This window comes from Sorex araneus, chromosome 4, assembly GCF_027595985.1.
Source record: "Sorex araneus isolate mSorAra2 chromosome 4, mSorAra2.pri, whole genome shotgun sequence".
Lineage (NCBI taxonomy): Eukaryota > Metazoa > Chordata > Mammalia > Eulipotyphla > Soricidae > Sorex > Sorex araneus.
In genome coordinates, this window is record NC_073305.1 from 220,608,380 (window position 1) to 220,622,313 (window position 13,934).

General features: G+C 61.1%; 1 protein-coding gene across 1 annotated transcript; it reads left to right on the forward strand.

Moving 5' to 3' along the window:
* The first annotated feature begins 1,360 nt into the window (after window positions 1–1,360).
* Window positions 1,361–13,091, forward strand: LOC101547217 (ectonucleotide pyrophosphatase/phosphodiesterase family member 7-like). The gene is made up of 6 exons (XM_004604354.2): window positions 1,361–1,601; window positions 5,440–5,585; window positions 9,077–9,703; window positions 10,675–10,912; window positions 11,903–12,044; window positions 13,037–13,091. Exons 1-6 carry the CDS (start codon window positions 1,361–1,363, stop codon window positions 13,089–13,091), a joined length of 1,449 nt encoding a protein of 482 aa, XP_004604411.1.
* The last annotated feature ends 843 nt before the right edge of the window (window positions 13,092–13,934 follow it).

Below are 13,934 nucleotides of genomic sequence, written 5' to 3' on the forward strand. Positions count from 1 at the left end.
ACCCCTGAGGGGGAAAAATAACAAAACTCAGCCCCCCAGGCACATGGGAGCAGGGTGGCTGGGGGGGCCCTCGGGACACAGGTGGACAGAAGCCGCTCTGGAAACACAGACTGCTGTGTGCGTGAGAAGCGAAGTAACGGACTGTAAATCCTGGTACTGCAATAAAGATGGGGGGCTCAGGCACGCAATCCAGCGCCCAGACCCGCCCCCCACTCAGGCTGTCTGACACCAGGCGAGGACTCCGCAGTGGCAAGGCACAAAGTGCCCATCTGGAAAATCCCATACTGAGTGAAGGAAGTCTGAGGCAAAAGGTCGCACGCGACTTACGCAAGCTACCTATCAGCCGGGTGAACCGGGAACAGGGGAAGCCTCAGTTTCCAGGAGGGGGAGGGGCAGCAGGGTCCAGGGATCTCCAGGGGGGAGGGTATGAGGGGAGGCGGAGAAGGTTCTGGAACTAGTAGGTGCTGATAGCTACGGCACCATCCGGAACGTCCTGGGATCTTGACACTTTAGAATGGTCAAAGTGGTGAATCGCTTTGATGGCAGCTTTTTAAAAGTTCTTAGCGGGAGCTTTCAACTCATGGCCTGTTGAATTTGCTGTTAGAGTAGCCGGGACACGGGGCCCGAGCCACAGCACAGCGGGGAGGGCGTCTGCCTTGCACGCGGCTGAGCTGGGTTCCATCCCCGGCCTCCCACATGGTCCCCGAGCACCGCCAGGAGTAGTTCTGAGTCCAGAACCAGGAGTCAGCCCTGAGTACCGCCAGGTGTGACCCAAAAACACAAATATATAGATAAATAAATAAATAAAACAGAGTGCACGGGGAGATCCAGTCTCGCCAGCGGCCGGCCTTTTTTTTTTTTTTTTTTTTTTTTGCTTTTTGGGTCACACCTGGCGATGCACAGGGTTTACTCCTGGTTCTGCACTCAGGAATAACCTCTGGCGGTGCTCAGGGGACCATATGGGATGCTGGGAATCGAACCCGGGTCGGCCGCATGCAAGGCAAACGCCCTACCCACTGTGCTATCGCTCCAGCCCCGTCGCCAGCGGCCGGCCTTTGAGAATGGCAGTGGCCGTTCCCCCGGGGAGACGGTCGCGGCCGCAGCCAGGGGAGCAGGCCCCACTGTGCCCGGCTCCTGGGCACGGGACTGAGCCCCACGGCCCGTCCCACCGCAGTTCCCGCCGCTGCCCAGAGCGCGACTCCCGCCCCCAACCCATGTCCCTTCCGCCCGCATGCAAACACGGACCTCGGCACGCTCCCGCACTCCCGGGCGGGATTATCAGGCTGGACTTTGCTCACGTGCAGATAAAAGGGGGCGGCGGAGCGGGCACGCGTGGAGGCCAGCGTGAGGTGCCGGCGCCATGGCGGGGAGCGCGGCCCTGCTGCTGCTGCTGCTGCCCCTGCTCCACGGCCACCCCGTGCCCCGCGCCAGGGCCTTCAACAAGCTGCTGCTCATCTCCTTCGACGGCTTCCGCTGGGACTACGACCAGGACGTGGACACCCCCTACCTGGACCAGCTGGCGCTGGACGGCGTGAAGGCCAAGTTCCTCACGCCGCCCTTCGTCACCATGACCTCCCCGTCCCACTTCACCACCATCTCGGGTGAGCTCTGCTGAGGGGCCTGGTCCGGCCCCCCTCGGGAGCGCTGGCTTCCACTGTTGGGGTATGGGGGGGCTCGGGGTACCCTTCCCCGGGGTGCGGGCGAGTGTGGTCCCCCGGAGACGGGACCCCACACTCGCCCACCCCACACACCCCCCAAAGGAAGTCGCTGGGGAAATCTTATAAAAACAATGTAACGGGGCGTCTCAGCGCCCACCTCTGCGCTGCCTCCCAGAGGGGCCCGGGCCTCTGAGCGCTTCCGAGTCCGTTCCCTGGCCGCTCGCTCCCCCTGCGCCCCTCCAGCCCACCCCAGCACAGTCCAGGCAGGGGGACAGTCGTCAGGCGTGCAGCCCCCCACCCCTCCCCCGTGGCCAGGGCCAGCGCCTGGACAGAAGTCTAGGGCGAGCGGGGACAGAGCCTGGGGAGGGAGGAGGGGGCGCTGAGCTCTTGGCGACGGGAAAAGCATCCGGCCGGGAAACAGCGCCACCGGGGCGAGCCCCACCCAGCTCCCTCGCCCCCTCCCCACGCCGAGAGGGGTGCAGGCTGCAGGCGAGGACCCAAGGACTAGGGGTGGGGCCCGGTCTGACAGCAGCGGGTGGGGTTCAGGCAGGAAATACATCCATTCGGACCGGGCAGCCTGAGCCGCTCCCTGGGGTCCAAGGGCGCCCAGATAAACGATAAGCAAACAGCAGGTCGCGTCACCAGCCCCTCAGGAGGCCCTGCCACCAGGGTCCGCGTCTTTCTAAGAGAAACCAGTAACGCTGGCGCCACTCAGAGACGGTGTGAGGGGTCACCCTGGAGGGCGTCTGCGGGGACCCAGGAGCTGAGTCCCCCTCTGGGACAGCCGGGACGCTGCTTCCAAGGTCTCCCCGAGCCTGGCAACAGGCTGGGTGCGAGCGAGTCGAGTCGTGCCCCCTCTCCCCCCCCTCGCCCCCGCTGACACACTCCGAGGGGCCTTTGGGCGGGACCCACAACGGGGCCGGCCAAGGTGTTCAGTCACACAATCACACCAGCCCGGCCCGGCCTTGCCAGCCAGTGCGCGTGGGGACGTGGCGGCAGCGCAGAGGCGAGGGGGCACCTTCTAACCCGGCCGCCAGCTCTAGCTGCAGACCCTGTCAGCCCACGGCCGAGTGTTCACCACACACGTGTCCCGGCAGGAGATGACAAACACGGGGCGGGGATGCAGCCTTGTGTATGTGAGACTGGGGTCTTGTTGTCCAGCTCTGCAAAAGAAAAGAAAACAGAGGAGAGGGGAGGGGAGGGGAGGGAGGGAGGGGAGGGGAGGGGAGGGGAGGGAAGAAGAGGAAGAAAAGAAAAGAAAAGAAAAGAAAAGAAAAGAAAAGAAAAGAAAAGAAAAGAAAAGAAAAGAAAAGAAAAGAAAAGAAAAAAAGAAAATAAAAGAAAAGAAAAGAAAAGAAGAAATAGAAGATGGAGGGGCTGGAGCGATAGCACAGCAGGTAGGGCGTTTGCCTTGCACGAGGCCGGCCCAGGTTCGATTCCCAGCATCCCATATGGTCCCCTGAGCACCACCGGGAGTAATTCCTGAGTGCAGAGCCAGGAGTAACCCCTGAGCATCGCCGGGTGTGAGCCAAAAAGAAAAAAAAAAATAGAAGCTGGAAATGGCCTAAAACTAGCCATGCTCGGTGGAGTGGCTGGATCAAATCCCAGCCCTGCCTGCGGCATTCTCCTCCGACAGACACATCCATGGACAAAACTGCGGGGGCGTTTGGCGCGTGTAGGAAGCGTGTCCTGGGACTGAGAGTGCCTCGCAGCCCCAGGCCCCGTCCTGCCGGTGTGCGGGCTCCTCTGGCGGCAGAGAGGGCTCTGGGCAAGCAGACCCGTGACGACGCGGCTCCCCTAAGGACACGGCGAGGAGCCTTTGCACCGTGCCCTCCCGGCGCCTTCCAGAGGTTCCCGGCTTTCCAGGGGAGCCAGAGGAAACCCCTCCCAGGGGGAAATGACTCCGCACTCCTCTGGAAATCTACCTTCTTTAAGCCAACAAACAGATCACCACCCCGCCACCAGCCACAGCTCACGCCAACAGCGCCCCCCCCCATCATTCCAACACGGGGAGGTGGTCACCCTCTTCGGGAGACCCTGCTTTAGGGAGCTTGGACCATGTGGCGATATCAGGGCTGGAGAGAGAGCACAGCAGGTAGGACGCTTGCCTTGCACACGGCCAACCCGGGCGCCACCCCCGGCATGTCATATGGTTCCCCGAGCCCAGCCAGAAGTGATTCCTGAGTGCACAGCCAGGAGTAACCCCTGAGCATCGCCAGGAATGGCCCCTAATAAAAAACAAATAAACAGATAAGTGACAAAACCGAAGCCAGAGTGATAGTGCAGAGGTTAAGGTACTCGCCCTGCGCGTGGCTGACCCTGGTTTGAACCAGCGCTACATATGGTCCTGGGGCCCCGCCGGGAGTGACCCCCGAGTGGACAGCCAGGAAGAAGCCCTGAGCAGTTGGGGCGCCAGGTCTCTCCCCCACAACCACCCCAAAAAGGCATCCTCCTTGGGAGCTCTGCCAGGCTCGCAGGAAGTACCAGGCTGTCCTGCGGCCCCGCCCCCACCACGCCAGCCACCGAGGGGCAAGCAGCGTCCAGCCGCAGCCCCGGGCGGGCAGACACGGACACCTCCACCCAGCCCTCCGACCCGAGGGCTCCATTCATCGTTTCTCTAGCACCGTCATGGGCGCGGCCCTGGACACTGACAAGGCCCAGCCCGGCCCCTGGCCCACCTCAGGTCCAGCAGAACCACTGGAGTTTGTCCTCCTGAGCTGGGTCCAAGCTGACCTGAGTCAGAGTCCAACATGCAAAGGAATCATCCGTGAAAGAAATCATGGATAAGAATCGGTCCCGCTGGGCGTCAGCTTCCGGGGAGGGAGGCCGGCACCAGCGGTGATAAAGGCCCGTGACCCCACAGCCCTGCAGCCATCGTGCTTCCGGGCACCGCCGGGCCACAGGGCCACCCACTCATGGGAAGTCACAGCCCGATTTGGGACCCCCCCCCCCCCCGCTTCAGGGCCACCCAAACAGTGAGGCAGTGAGACCCAGAGAACAAACCGGTCCCCCCACGGGGGAGCTGTCCTAAGACGTAGCTGACGTGACAGGCCCGTCCCAGGCTAGCTGCACAGAGCCCCAAGCACCCCCACACCGCAGCAATATTCAGCCACTCAAGTTGTAGCACCAAATTCAGTGGGTGGGGCCGGGGCACCAGGAACACCATGAATGCCATGAAAACCACGAATGCCACAAAAGCCGCAAACGCCATGAGCACCATGCATGCCATGAAGACCATGAATGCCACGAATGTTATGAACACCACGAAGGTCACGAAGGTCACGAATGCCACAAATGTCACAACACCACGAATGCAACACCGTGATTGCCACCAAGAGCATGGATGCCGCACAGGTGGGCACAGCTGGCACTGACGGCCCGGGCCTCACATCCCAGAGCCACCCTGGGAGGAGTGAACACCCCCCTCGGGGCCCACCCGGCCCCCCGCGACAGAAGCAAGCATGCGCTGAGGGGAGCTGCACGGGAAGGCGTCCTCCTGCGCCCCGACCCCCGCCTGAGAAACAGGGGCCTCTGGGTCGCTGCTCTAGCCCGCCAGGTGCTCATTAGCACCCCCACCCTTTCTCTTCGTCCTTCTTTCAACCTCTGGGGGTGCCGTGGGTGCAACGTGCACTGGCTGGTGCCCGGATACGGCACAGAGGTGATTTAAACATGTTCCCATAGAAACTGTGGAGCTCGTACTTCACACAAAGCCATGTATACATTCCCCTACTTTGCATGTGTGTGTCAGCCAGGCACTGACGCCTTCTGCCTTGTCCCTAAGGCCGCTGGATCGAGGACCATGGAGTCATCCACAACATGATGTTTAACACGGAGACGGGCGTGAAGCACAACTTCCAGACCACGCAGAGAAAGAACGAGTGGTGGGACAACGGGCTCCTGCCCCTCTGGATCACGGCCCAGAGACAGGTACCATGAGGACGGGGCCCGAGCGGGCCTTCCAGGGCCGCCCCCTGACTGGGAAGAGACCTGCCTCGTCAGCAGAGCGGGCGGACAGGCAGGGGTGGGGAGGGCAGCAGGGCAGAGACGGGCCCCACGCCTGGGCCAGACGGACACTGTGACTCGTGTGCGTGGACTCGGGGCTCACCCGTGCCGGGGGGTGCTCTACCGTGGCGCCAAGCCTGGCTGGACTCTGCTCCGACGAGCCCTGAGAGGGGGAGTCGACCCTGCTCTGCACCTGAGAGGGGGCGGGGCTTCACTCGCTTCCAAATGAGAGATGGCCAGAGTCACAGGCTTAACTCCCAGCTCTCTCCCCCACCCACACAGGACACACACAGAGGTACACACATACATACACACACACGCACAGAGAGATGCAAATACACACGCACATATACAGACACATGTACACAAACACATACACGTGCACACACAAATGCAGACACATATACAGACACCTATTCACATGCACATATACACAGACACACGTACACATACATACACATGCACACATATATACACTTGTACATACCTGCACGCATATATACACAGACACACATGCACACATACACACATACACATACATGCACACATATATACACACATACGCACACACAGACACACACTTACATGTGCACATGCACACACACACACAGACACACACACACACACACACACACCATCTGTTGTCGCCTTTGGCTTTTTCCTGCGATAGCACAGCGGGTAGGGCATTTGCCTTGCACGCAGCCAACTCGGGTTTGATTCCCAGCATCCCATAGGGTCCCCCGAGTACCACCAGGAGTAGTTCCTGAGTGCAGAGCCAGGAGTAACCCCTGTGCATCGCCAGGTGTGACCCAAAAAACAAAACAAAACAACAAAAAAGAATGGCGCCTCCTTCCTTCCCTTCCTCCATCCCGAGGAGCCTCTGCTCCAGCGCCAGGCGGTGAGTCCCCGCGGCCCAGCTCTGTGCCCCAGGCCCCGCCCAGCGCGTCACTGCGCCCGGTGGCGGTCCACACGGCAGCCGGGGCCGAGTCCCAGTGGCTCGGCTTGCAGGGGCCTCCCTCCGTGCCCGGCTGCCCGGGAGGAATGAAGCTCGCCGGGTCCTGCTGCCCTGAGCCTGGACCTGCCCTCGGCGGGCTGTCCCCCAGAGCCCCGGCCGAAACTGTCCCCCAGGGCCACCACCAGGGCCTCGGAGCCCTGAAGCCGTGCTGGCGAGACTGAGGGACGAAATTTCTCACAATTTTCACGCTCTTCATTTCGGTCTCAGTGAACTTCACTAAAACCCAGACCCCCGGCCCTGCTAGGGCCACACCCCCACCATGGGACAGTTCCGGAAGAAGCGCGAGGCCTTGTCCACGTAGACCCTCACAACGGGGCTGTGGCCTCCTCCAGGGGCGTCGAGCACATCAGCGCGAATGGCGGAGAGGAGCTGAGAGACCTCAGGCCCCCGAGTCTGTGACGTTGGCGTGTGGGGACAAGCTGAGCCTGGAGTGCGTCACCAAGGGGCAGGTTTCCTAGATGACAGTGTGTGGCGGAAGGGGGTGCCCGGGGCAGCGGCTTCTGCCCACCAGAACGTGCAGAAGCAGGAGCACCCACTGCCCCATGTGGGTCTGGGTACCACCAGACGTGACCCAAACATACACGCGCACACACACACACACACACACACACACATACACACACACAAATGCAAAAGAAGAGCTCAAGTTTTCTCCCTCACTGGTGGTTCTGAAGAATCGCGGGGTCTCTGCACAGCCCGGCAGCGAGGACCAGCCCCGGGAAACAGCAACTCTGTTTAAATCAGGCAGTGTCAGGGGCCAGACCCAGGGCACAGCAGAGAGGGTGTTTGCCTGGCACACGGGTGAGCCACCTTCAACCCCTCAAGTCCCCGAGCACCGCCAGGAGTGGTCCCTGAGTGCAGATGTCTGAGCAGCACCCGGTGTGGCAAAAAAACAAAACAAAAGCCAGGCAGCCTGAGCGTGGGGCGGGGCCTCTTGGGAGAATGATGGACCCAATAAAGCCAGCCACTTCCCGTCGTACTGGAGACACTGATTATGCTAATTAAGGGCTGGAATAGTAAATACTCGCTCTTTTGCATTCAATTAAGGACTATTTCTCCGGAGTATTTGTTGAAAATAGCACTTTTGATTATCATGGGTCTCAAGTAAACAAGTTGAGAGAGAGAGAGAGAGAGAGAGTTCACAATCTCTCTCTCCCCCTCTGGAGTTCATTTCATAGAGCAGCATGACTCCTAAAATGTCTATGAGATCAAATGAGAAGAATCCTAGATGACAGGAATGCGGGGCCATTTCAGAAGGTGTGTGCGTGCCAAGAACACAGCACGGGGGGGGGGGGGGGCCGGGGAGAGGCTCAAAGGCGTGCGCATGCTCTGCAGGCAGGACGCCCCAGTCCCACCCCAGCACCCACAATCTCCCAGTCTCGCTGGGAGCGACCCCCCCAGGTACTGCACTGGAAGTAGCATCTACTGAAAGTGGTGCAAAACATACAAACCACACAGACACACAGACACACACACACACACACACACAAATCAAATAAACAAACATAAAGAACAGAAGAAAACAATTTCCAGCTGCAAAGGTTTTTTTTTTTTGGTCTTTTCGGGTCACACCGAGTAATGCTCAGGGGTTACTCCTGACTTTGCACTCAGGGATCACGCTTGGCGTTGCTTGGGGGACCCTACGGGATGCCGGGGATCACACCCAGATGGGCTGCGTGCAAGGCCAGAGCCCTCCCCGCTACTACCAGTCCGGCCCCAGCTGCAAATATTTTTAACACCCAAACATCAGGACCCGGCCGGGCTGCTGAGACCCTCCCACCGTCCCTGTCTGTGGGCTCAGAAGCTGGGGGAGCCAAGCCACGCTCCGTGCGACGTGGAACTTTCCACCCTTCCAGCCAGTTGCGTGCTAAAAGGAGTCCATCCGTACGTAAGGGAAGCAAAGCCCGGCCTCGGAATGCAGAGCTAAGGCCAGGCAGAAAGACGGCCAAGTCCAGGGTTCCGGGGAAGCGGCAGAGAGGCTACGCTCAGGGAGACGGCGCCCGATCTGGGAGGCTACAACTAAGTCGCCCGAGCCCAAGAGTTTAGCGGTGCAGTGGCTGTCTCCACACACGAGCCGGGAGTGAGGCCCTGGGCACCCCCACCCTGACCCAGCGCCCGGGCTGGCGGAGGGGCACGCAGGGCAGGAAGGGCGGGAGGTGCACCGCAGCGTGGGAGGGAGCGCAGGGTCACAGAACAGCCAGCGGGAGGCCCCAAGAGCCAGGCGCGCGCTCACGGTGGGGGCGTCCCGCTGCCCCTCCCGAGGGAGGGCCACCTCCCAGGCTCGAGGGGGCCTCCGGGTTCTCAGCTCCCGCCGGGATCTGCTCTCTAGCGGCCAATGGCCTTCCTGTGTCCGCCAAGGACAGGACAAGGGCCCTGACGGCATTTCTGCTTGTCCCTGCAGGGGAGGAAATCCGCCTCGTTCCACTACCCCGGCGGGGCCTCGACGTACCAGGGCGAGGGGGTGTACCGGGCCGTGCTGGAGCCCTACTTCCACCCCAACAGCAACGAGACCGAGTGGCGGGAGAACATCGACATCGTCCTGGACTGGTTCACCCGAGAAGACTTCGACTTTGTGACCCTGTACTACGGCGAGCCGGACAACGTGGGCCACAGCTTCGGGCCCGAGACGGAACAGCGGAGGAACATCACCCGGCAGATCGACAGGACCATCGGGTACCTGCGGGAAGCCATCCAGAGACACAACCTGACCCACAGGCTCAACGTCATCATCACCTCGGACCACGGCATGACCACCATCAAGCAGAAGCCCAACATCACCGAGATCCTCCTGTCCAGATACATCAACTTCAGAGACCTGGTCAAGTTCCACATCGTGGACTACGGCGGCTTCGGGATGCTCCTGCCCAAGCCGGGGAAGGAGGAGGCCGTGTACCAGGCGCTCAAGAACGCACACCCCAACCTCCACGTCTACCGGAAGGACGAGTTTCCCGAACACTTCCATTACGCCAAACACGAGCGGGTCCTGCCCATCCTGCTGTACGCCGACCTCGGGTACCACATCAGCGCGGTGAGTGGAGGCTGGCACGCACGGAGTCCTCTCGGCCCCGGGACTCTGCCCCGGGGAAGGCTGGTTCAGGGGGGCGGGGAGGGGACCAAGCGTCAGTGCAGGATGAGCGATAACCTGCCATTTGCTAGGTGCCTCCACTCTCAATGGCCCTCGTTCCAGGTCACTGTCATGTGACAAGGGTGACGAGCATTCCAGTACGAGGCCAAGGGCCTGCGCCATGCTGAAAGGTCAACACGAGGGACCAGAGAGACAGCACGGCGGGCAGAGTGCTTGCCAGGCGCCATGGACGGTCCCCCAGGCACCACCAGAAGTGACGCCTGAGCCCAGAGCCTGGAATAAGCCCTGGGCATCTCTGGGTGTGGCCCCAAAACCAAAGATAACAATAGTAAGGGCCGGAGAGAGCACAGCGGGTAGGGGGACTTGCCTGGCACACAATTGACCCCGGCTCGATCCCCGGCATCCCACATGCTCCCCTGAGCACACCAGAAGCAATCCTTGAGGGCAGAGCCAGGAGTAAGCCCTGAGCACTGCTGGGTGTTACCCAAAACCAAACAACATCATTTAAAATAAAAATTAAGAACAAGAAAAAAAGAAACATACTTGACTCTTGAGACCTGCTCCAACACTTGGACTCCAAGACTCAGTCCCAACCTGAATGTCCGTGCCTCAGTTTCCTCTTCTGTCAACTAGCGGTGGCAGTAGTGTGCGAGACAGCTGTCTCAGCACTGGGGGGCACTGGCGCACAGTCAGTCCTCTTGTCATTTTCTTGCTCCTGGGCGGGACGCTTCCATTACTTTTCCAGAAGCCCCTTTCCCGCCTTCTTCCCTCTCTGCGACCTACAGAGAGCGGCACCTTTCCCCGGCACTTTGATTTCCAAAGCCGTTATGGATCTGACCAGCCTGATGGGCAGGGGCGGTTTTTCTTTCGGGGGCTGGAATCCACAGTGCCCATGTGTTGTTGTTATTTTTCAGCAACTTGTCATTCATTTCAACAAAGGCGATCACGGCTTTGATAACAACTACATGGACATGAAGACCATCTTTAGAGCCTTCGGGCCGGATTTCAAGAAGAATCACCTGGCGGAGGGTTTTGACAGCATCCACATCTACCCGCTCATGTGCAAGCTCCTGGGGGTCACTCCCGAGCCCCACAACGGCTCCCTGGCCATCACCCAGGGGATGCTCGCGGACTCCTTCATCCAGCAGCCAGGTGAGACACCAAAGCTGCTGCCAGAAATTGGCCCGGGGTCAGTTCTGTGCTGAGAGTGGCAAGACTCCAAGGGGGATCCCCTGGGAGGAAAGGGAAAGATCGAACTTTGACCCAGAGACTGAGACGCCCCAATAAACAAACAAAAAGTGACAACGGTTATAATCAGGCAGCAAGAGTCCCTCCTTCTGCGAGGCACAGAGCTTTGCTCTCCTTGCTGGAAAGGGGGTGGGGCTCCCGTAAATGAGGTGGCTGACTTTCCCAAACCCAGTGCCCCCCCACCGCAGGGAAGCATGGGGAATCCCTGGGGACGCTTTCCTTCCCTGTTGCCGTACTTTTGAGGGCTCAGGGCGGCACAAAGATCAGCTCCCTGCGGCCCCTTCTCCCGCCCGCCACCTTCTTATTCTCCCGACATAGAGGAGAGGCCCGTGGCAGGAGTCCGAGGACATGAGTGACCCATTCACCAAAGCACTGAGTTTCCTTTTCGAGGTTCGCTGGGACTCCGGCTGCCGCCTGGGTTTCTCAGTCCCCTGTGGGCCCAGGATACGCCGAGGGGGGCCCAGGAGAAAGCGATACAAGGGGCGTGTGGCACAAGACTAGTGGGTGACCAGGAGGACCACAGGAAGGAAACACGGCGAGGAGGGGCAGGGCCGGGAGCAGGTCTAGAAGCTCACCCGAAGGGGCCCCCAGGGCCTGCCGAGGGGCTGAGCACGGCGCAGGGAGGACAGGCTGGCGTTCGGGGAGTCGGCCTCCAGCACACCAGTCACTCGGCAAACGGGCCGTTTGGCGAATCGTTCCTTACTGAATCGGCTTTCCGTGCCTTCCCCGTGGGATCTCGCGCGGTGAGCACTTTTCCTGGGTTAAACGCACATTCCATTTCCGTAATAAACAGTCGCCAGTGTCTGGACGGAACACTTCCCCGGGACCCAGAGGCAGCTGGCATCTCCTCTTGGTACCTGGACAATTAGAAAAGCTTTTCTGACTTGTTAACAGGCGAGGGAGACAAGGAAGAGACGGGGACGCTGACAGGATCTCTTCTCAAGAACGTCGCCATCGGCCTCGGGACCGTGACGGGCGCGCTCGTGGTTGTGTTTGTTACCGTGGTGGCATGCACAGCCGCTCAGCGGAAAAAGCAGTAAGTGGCCTGGGGTCCCCTCGGCTGGTCCGCACACGCGGCGCTTCCAACCCTTCCAGCAGGCCAGCAGCTCAGGTCGGCGTCCTGGGCTTACGGCCCGGGACCTGCCCGCTTGGTCGACAGTCTCCCGTCACTGACTCGGACTCACTTTCGGGGGAGGGGCAGCGGGGAGTACCAACAGTGCTCAGGGAGCTGAAGCACAACCCACAAAGGTCTCCATGGCCAGCAGCAAGACTTTAGGCCAGAGTCCAGTGGTCCTTTTCTAGGGAAGCCGTAAGGGGCGTCCACGTCCTGACTGAGCTACCATGCCCACAGCAGGGTTTCTAGAAGCATCCCTTCCCATGGGTCACACCTTGCCGTGCGGAGGTACTCAGGGGACCAAGAGTGCTGAGGATGAGCCCAGGTCTCCCAGATGCACAACACATGTAATGCATGTGCACAGCATATTTAAGGCATAGCACAGCATGTATAAGGCATTGTACATCATGTGTAAGGCATGTATAAAGCATGTGTACAGCAGGCTTAAGACATGGCAAGCATGTATAAGGCACTGTACAGCACGTGTAAGGCATGTATAAAGCATGTGCACAGCATGTTTAAAGCATGACACAGGATGTGTAAAGCATGTGCACAGCATGTGCGTGTGCAAGGCATGTACACAGCATGTGTGAAATATGTGTAAAGCATGGATAAGGCATGTGCACAGCATGTGCAAGCCATGTGTAAGGCATGCAGTCCAGCCCTGCGATTTTCTCTCCGGCTGAACTCCCGCAGGGCCTGCCCCTCGGACTCAGCTGAGATGGCCCCTTTGTGGACTTGGTGTCCCCGTGGCCCCCAGGCCCGAGGCTTCCTTTCTCCCCCTAAGGATGGGGGCGCTCCGCCAGCCCCAGGAGGGCCGGGCTCACTCCTATGTCCTGTGTCCCAGCCCCAGCCCCGGCTCCGGGCAGTGTCCCCCGCGGGGTCCCCTGTCACCTGCCCCCTGTCTCCCGCAGGCGCCGCACGGCTCCGAAAGAAGAACTCGAACCCCAGAGAACAAGCCAGTTCTGAGGCCGCCGGGACCCCCGACAACACTGGGGAGCCCACGCCGGGTCCCCGCCAGCCCCCGGGGCCCAGAATAAAAGCTGGTTCTTGAGCCCAGAGTCTGTGTCTACCTGCAACTGCGGAGGGGCCCCGGGAAGCGGTGGCCGGGCAGGCCCCGCCCGAGACGCGGTGGGAGCGTCAGACCCCCAAACTGGCCACCTGGCCCCGGGCAACTGCACGCTCCCAAGGGCCTCAGGAGCGGCCTCAGCACTCGGGCACCCCTCAGTCCTGGCCCCGCCCCTCAGTGGATGGCCCCGCCCCTCTTCCCTGGCCCCGCCCTCACGGCCCCGGCAACATTCCCCCCACCATCCCGCGGCTCTGGTCCTGCTTCGCCTCCAGGTCCCTCCTTCAGACCCCCCCAGGCACCCCTCCGTGGACTAGAGCACCACCCGGCCCGCCTGCCAGACCCAGGCGCCCTCGAAGCCCCCTTCCTCGCCCGCCTCCACGCCCCAAACTCCGCCTCACTAGCCCCCAAAGCCACATTTCCCCGCCCAGACCCCGCCTCCCGCGCGCCTAGAGCCACGTGCCGATATCCAGGCCACGCCCCCGCGCGCCGAGAGCCACGTGCCAGGCAGGTTTTTTTTTCCCCCCCCATACCCGGCCACGCCTCCCACGGGCCCAGCGCCACGTGCCAAGCCCCAGACCCCGCCCCCATGCTGTGTACTAGTTGGCCCCGCCCCCCGCACAGAGCACTGGCTGGCCCCGCCCTCACGCACGAGAGCGCCGGCTGGCCCCGCCAGGCCCCGCTTCCCACGCGCTCAGTCCCAGGTGACCCTCCCTAAGCCCCGCCCCCGAGCCCCCGCGCCGCCT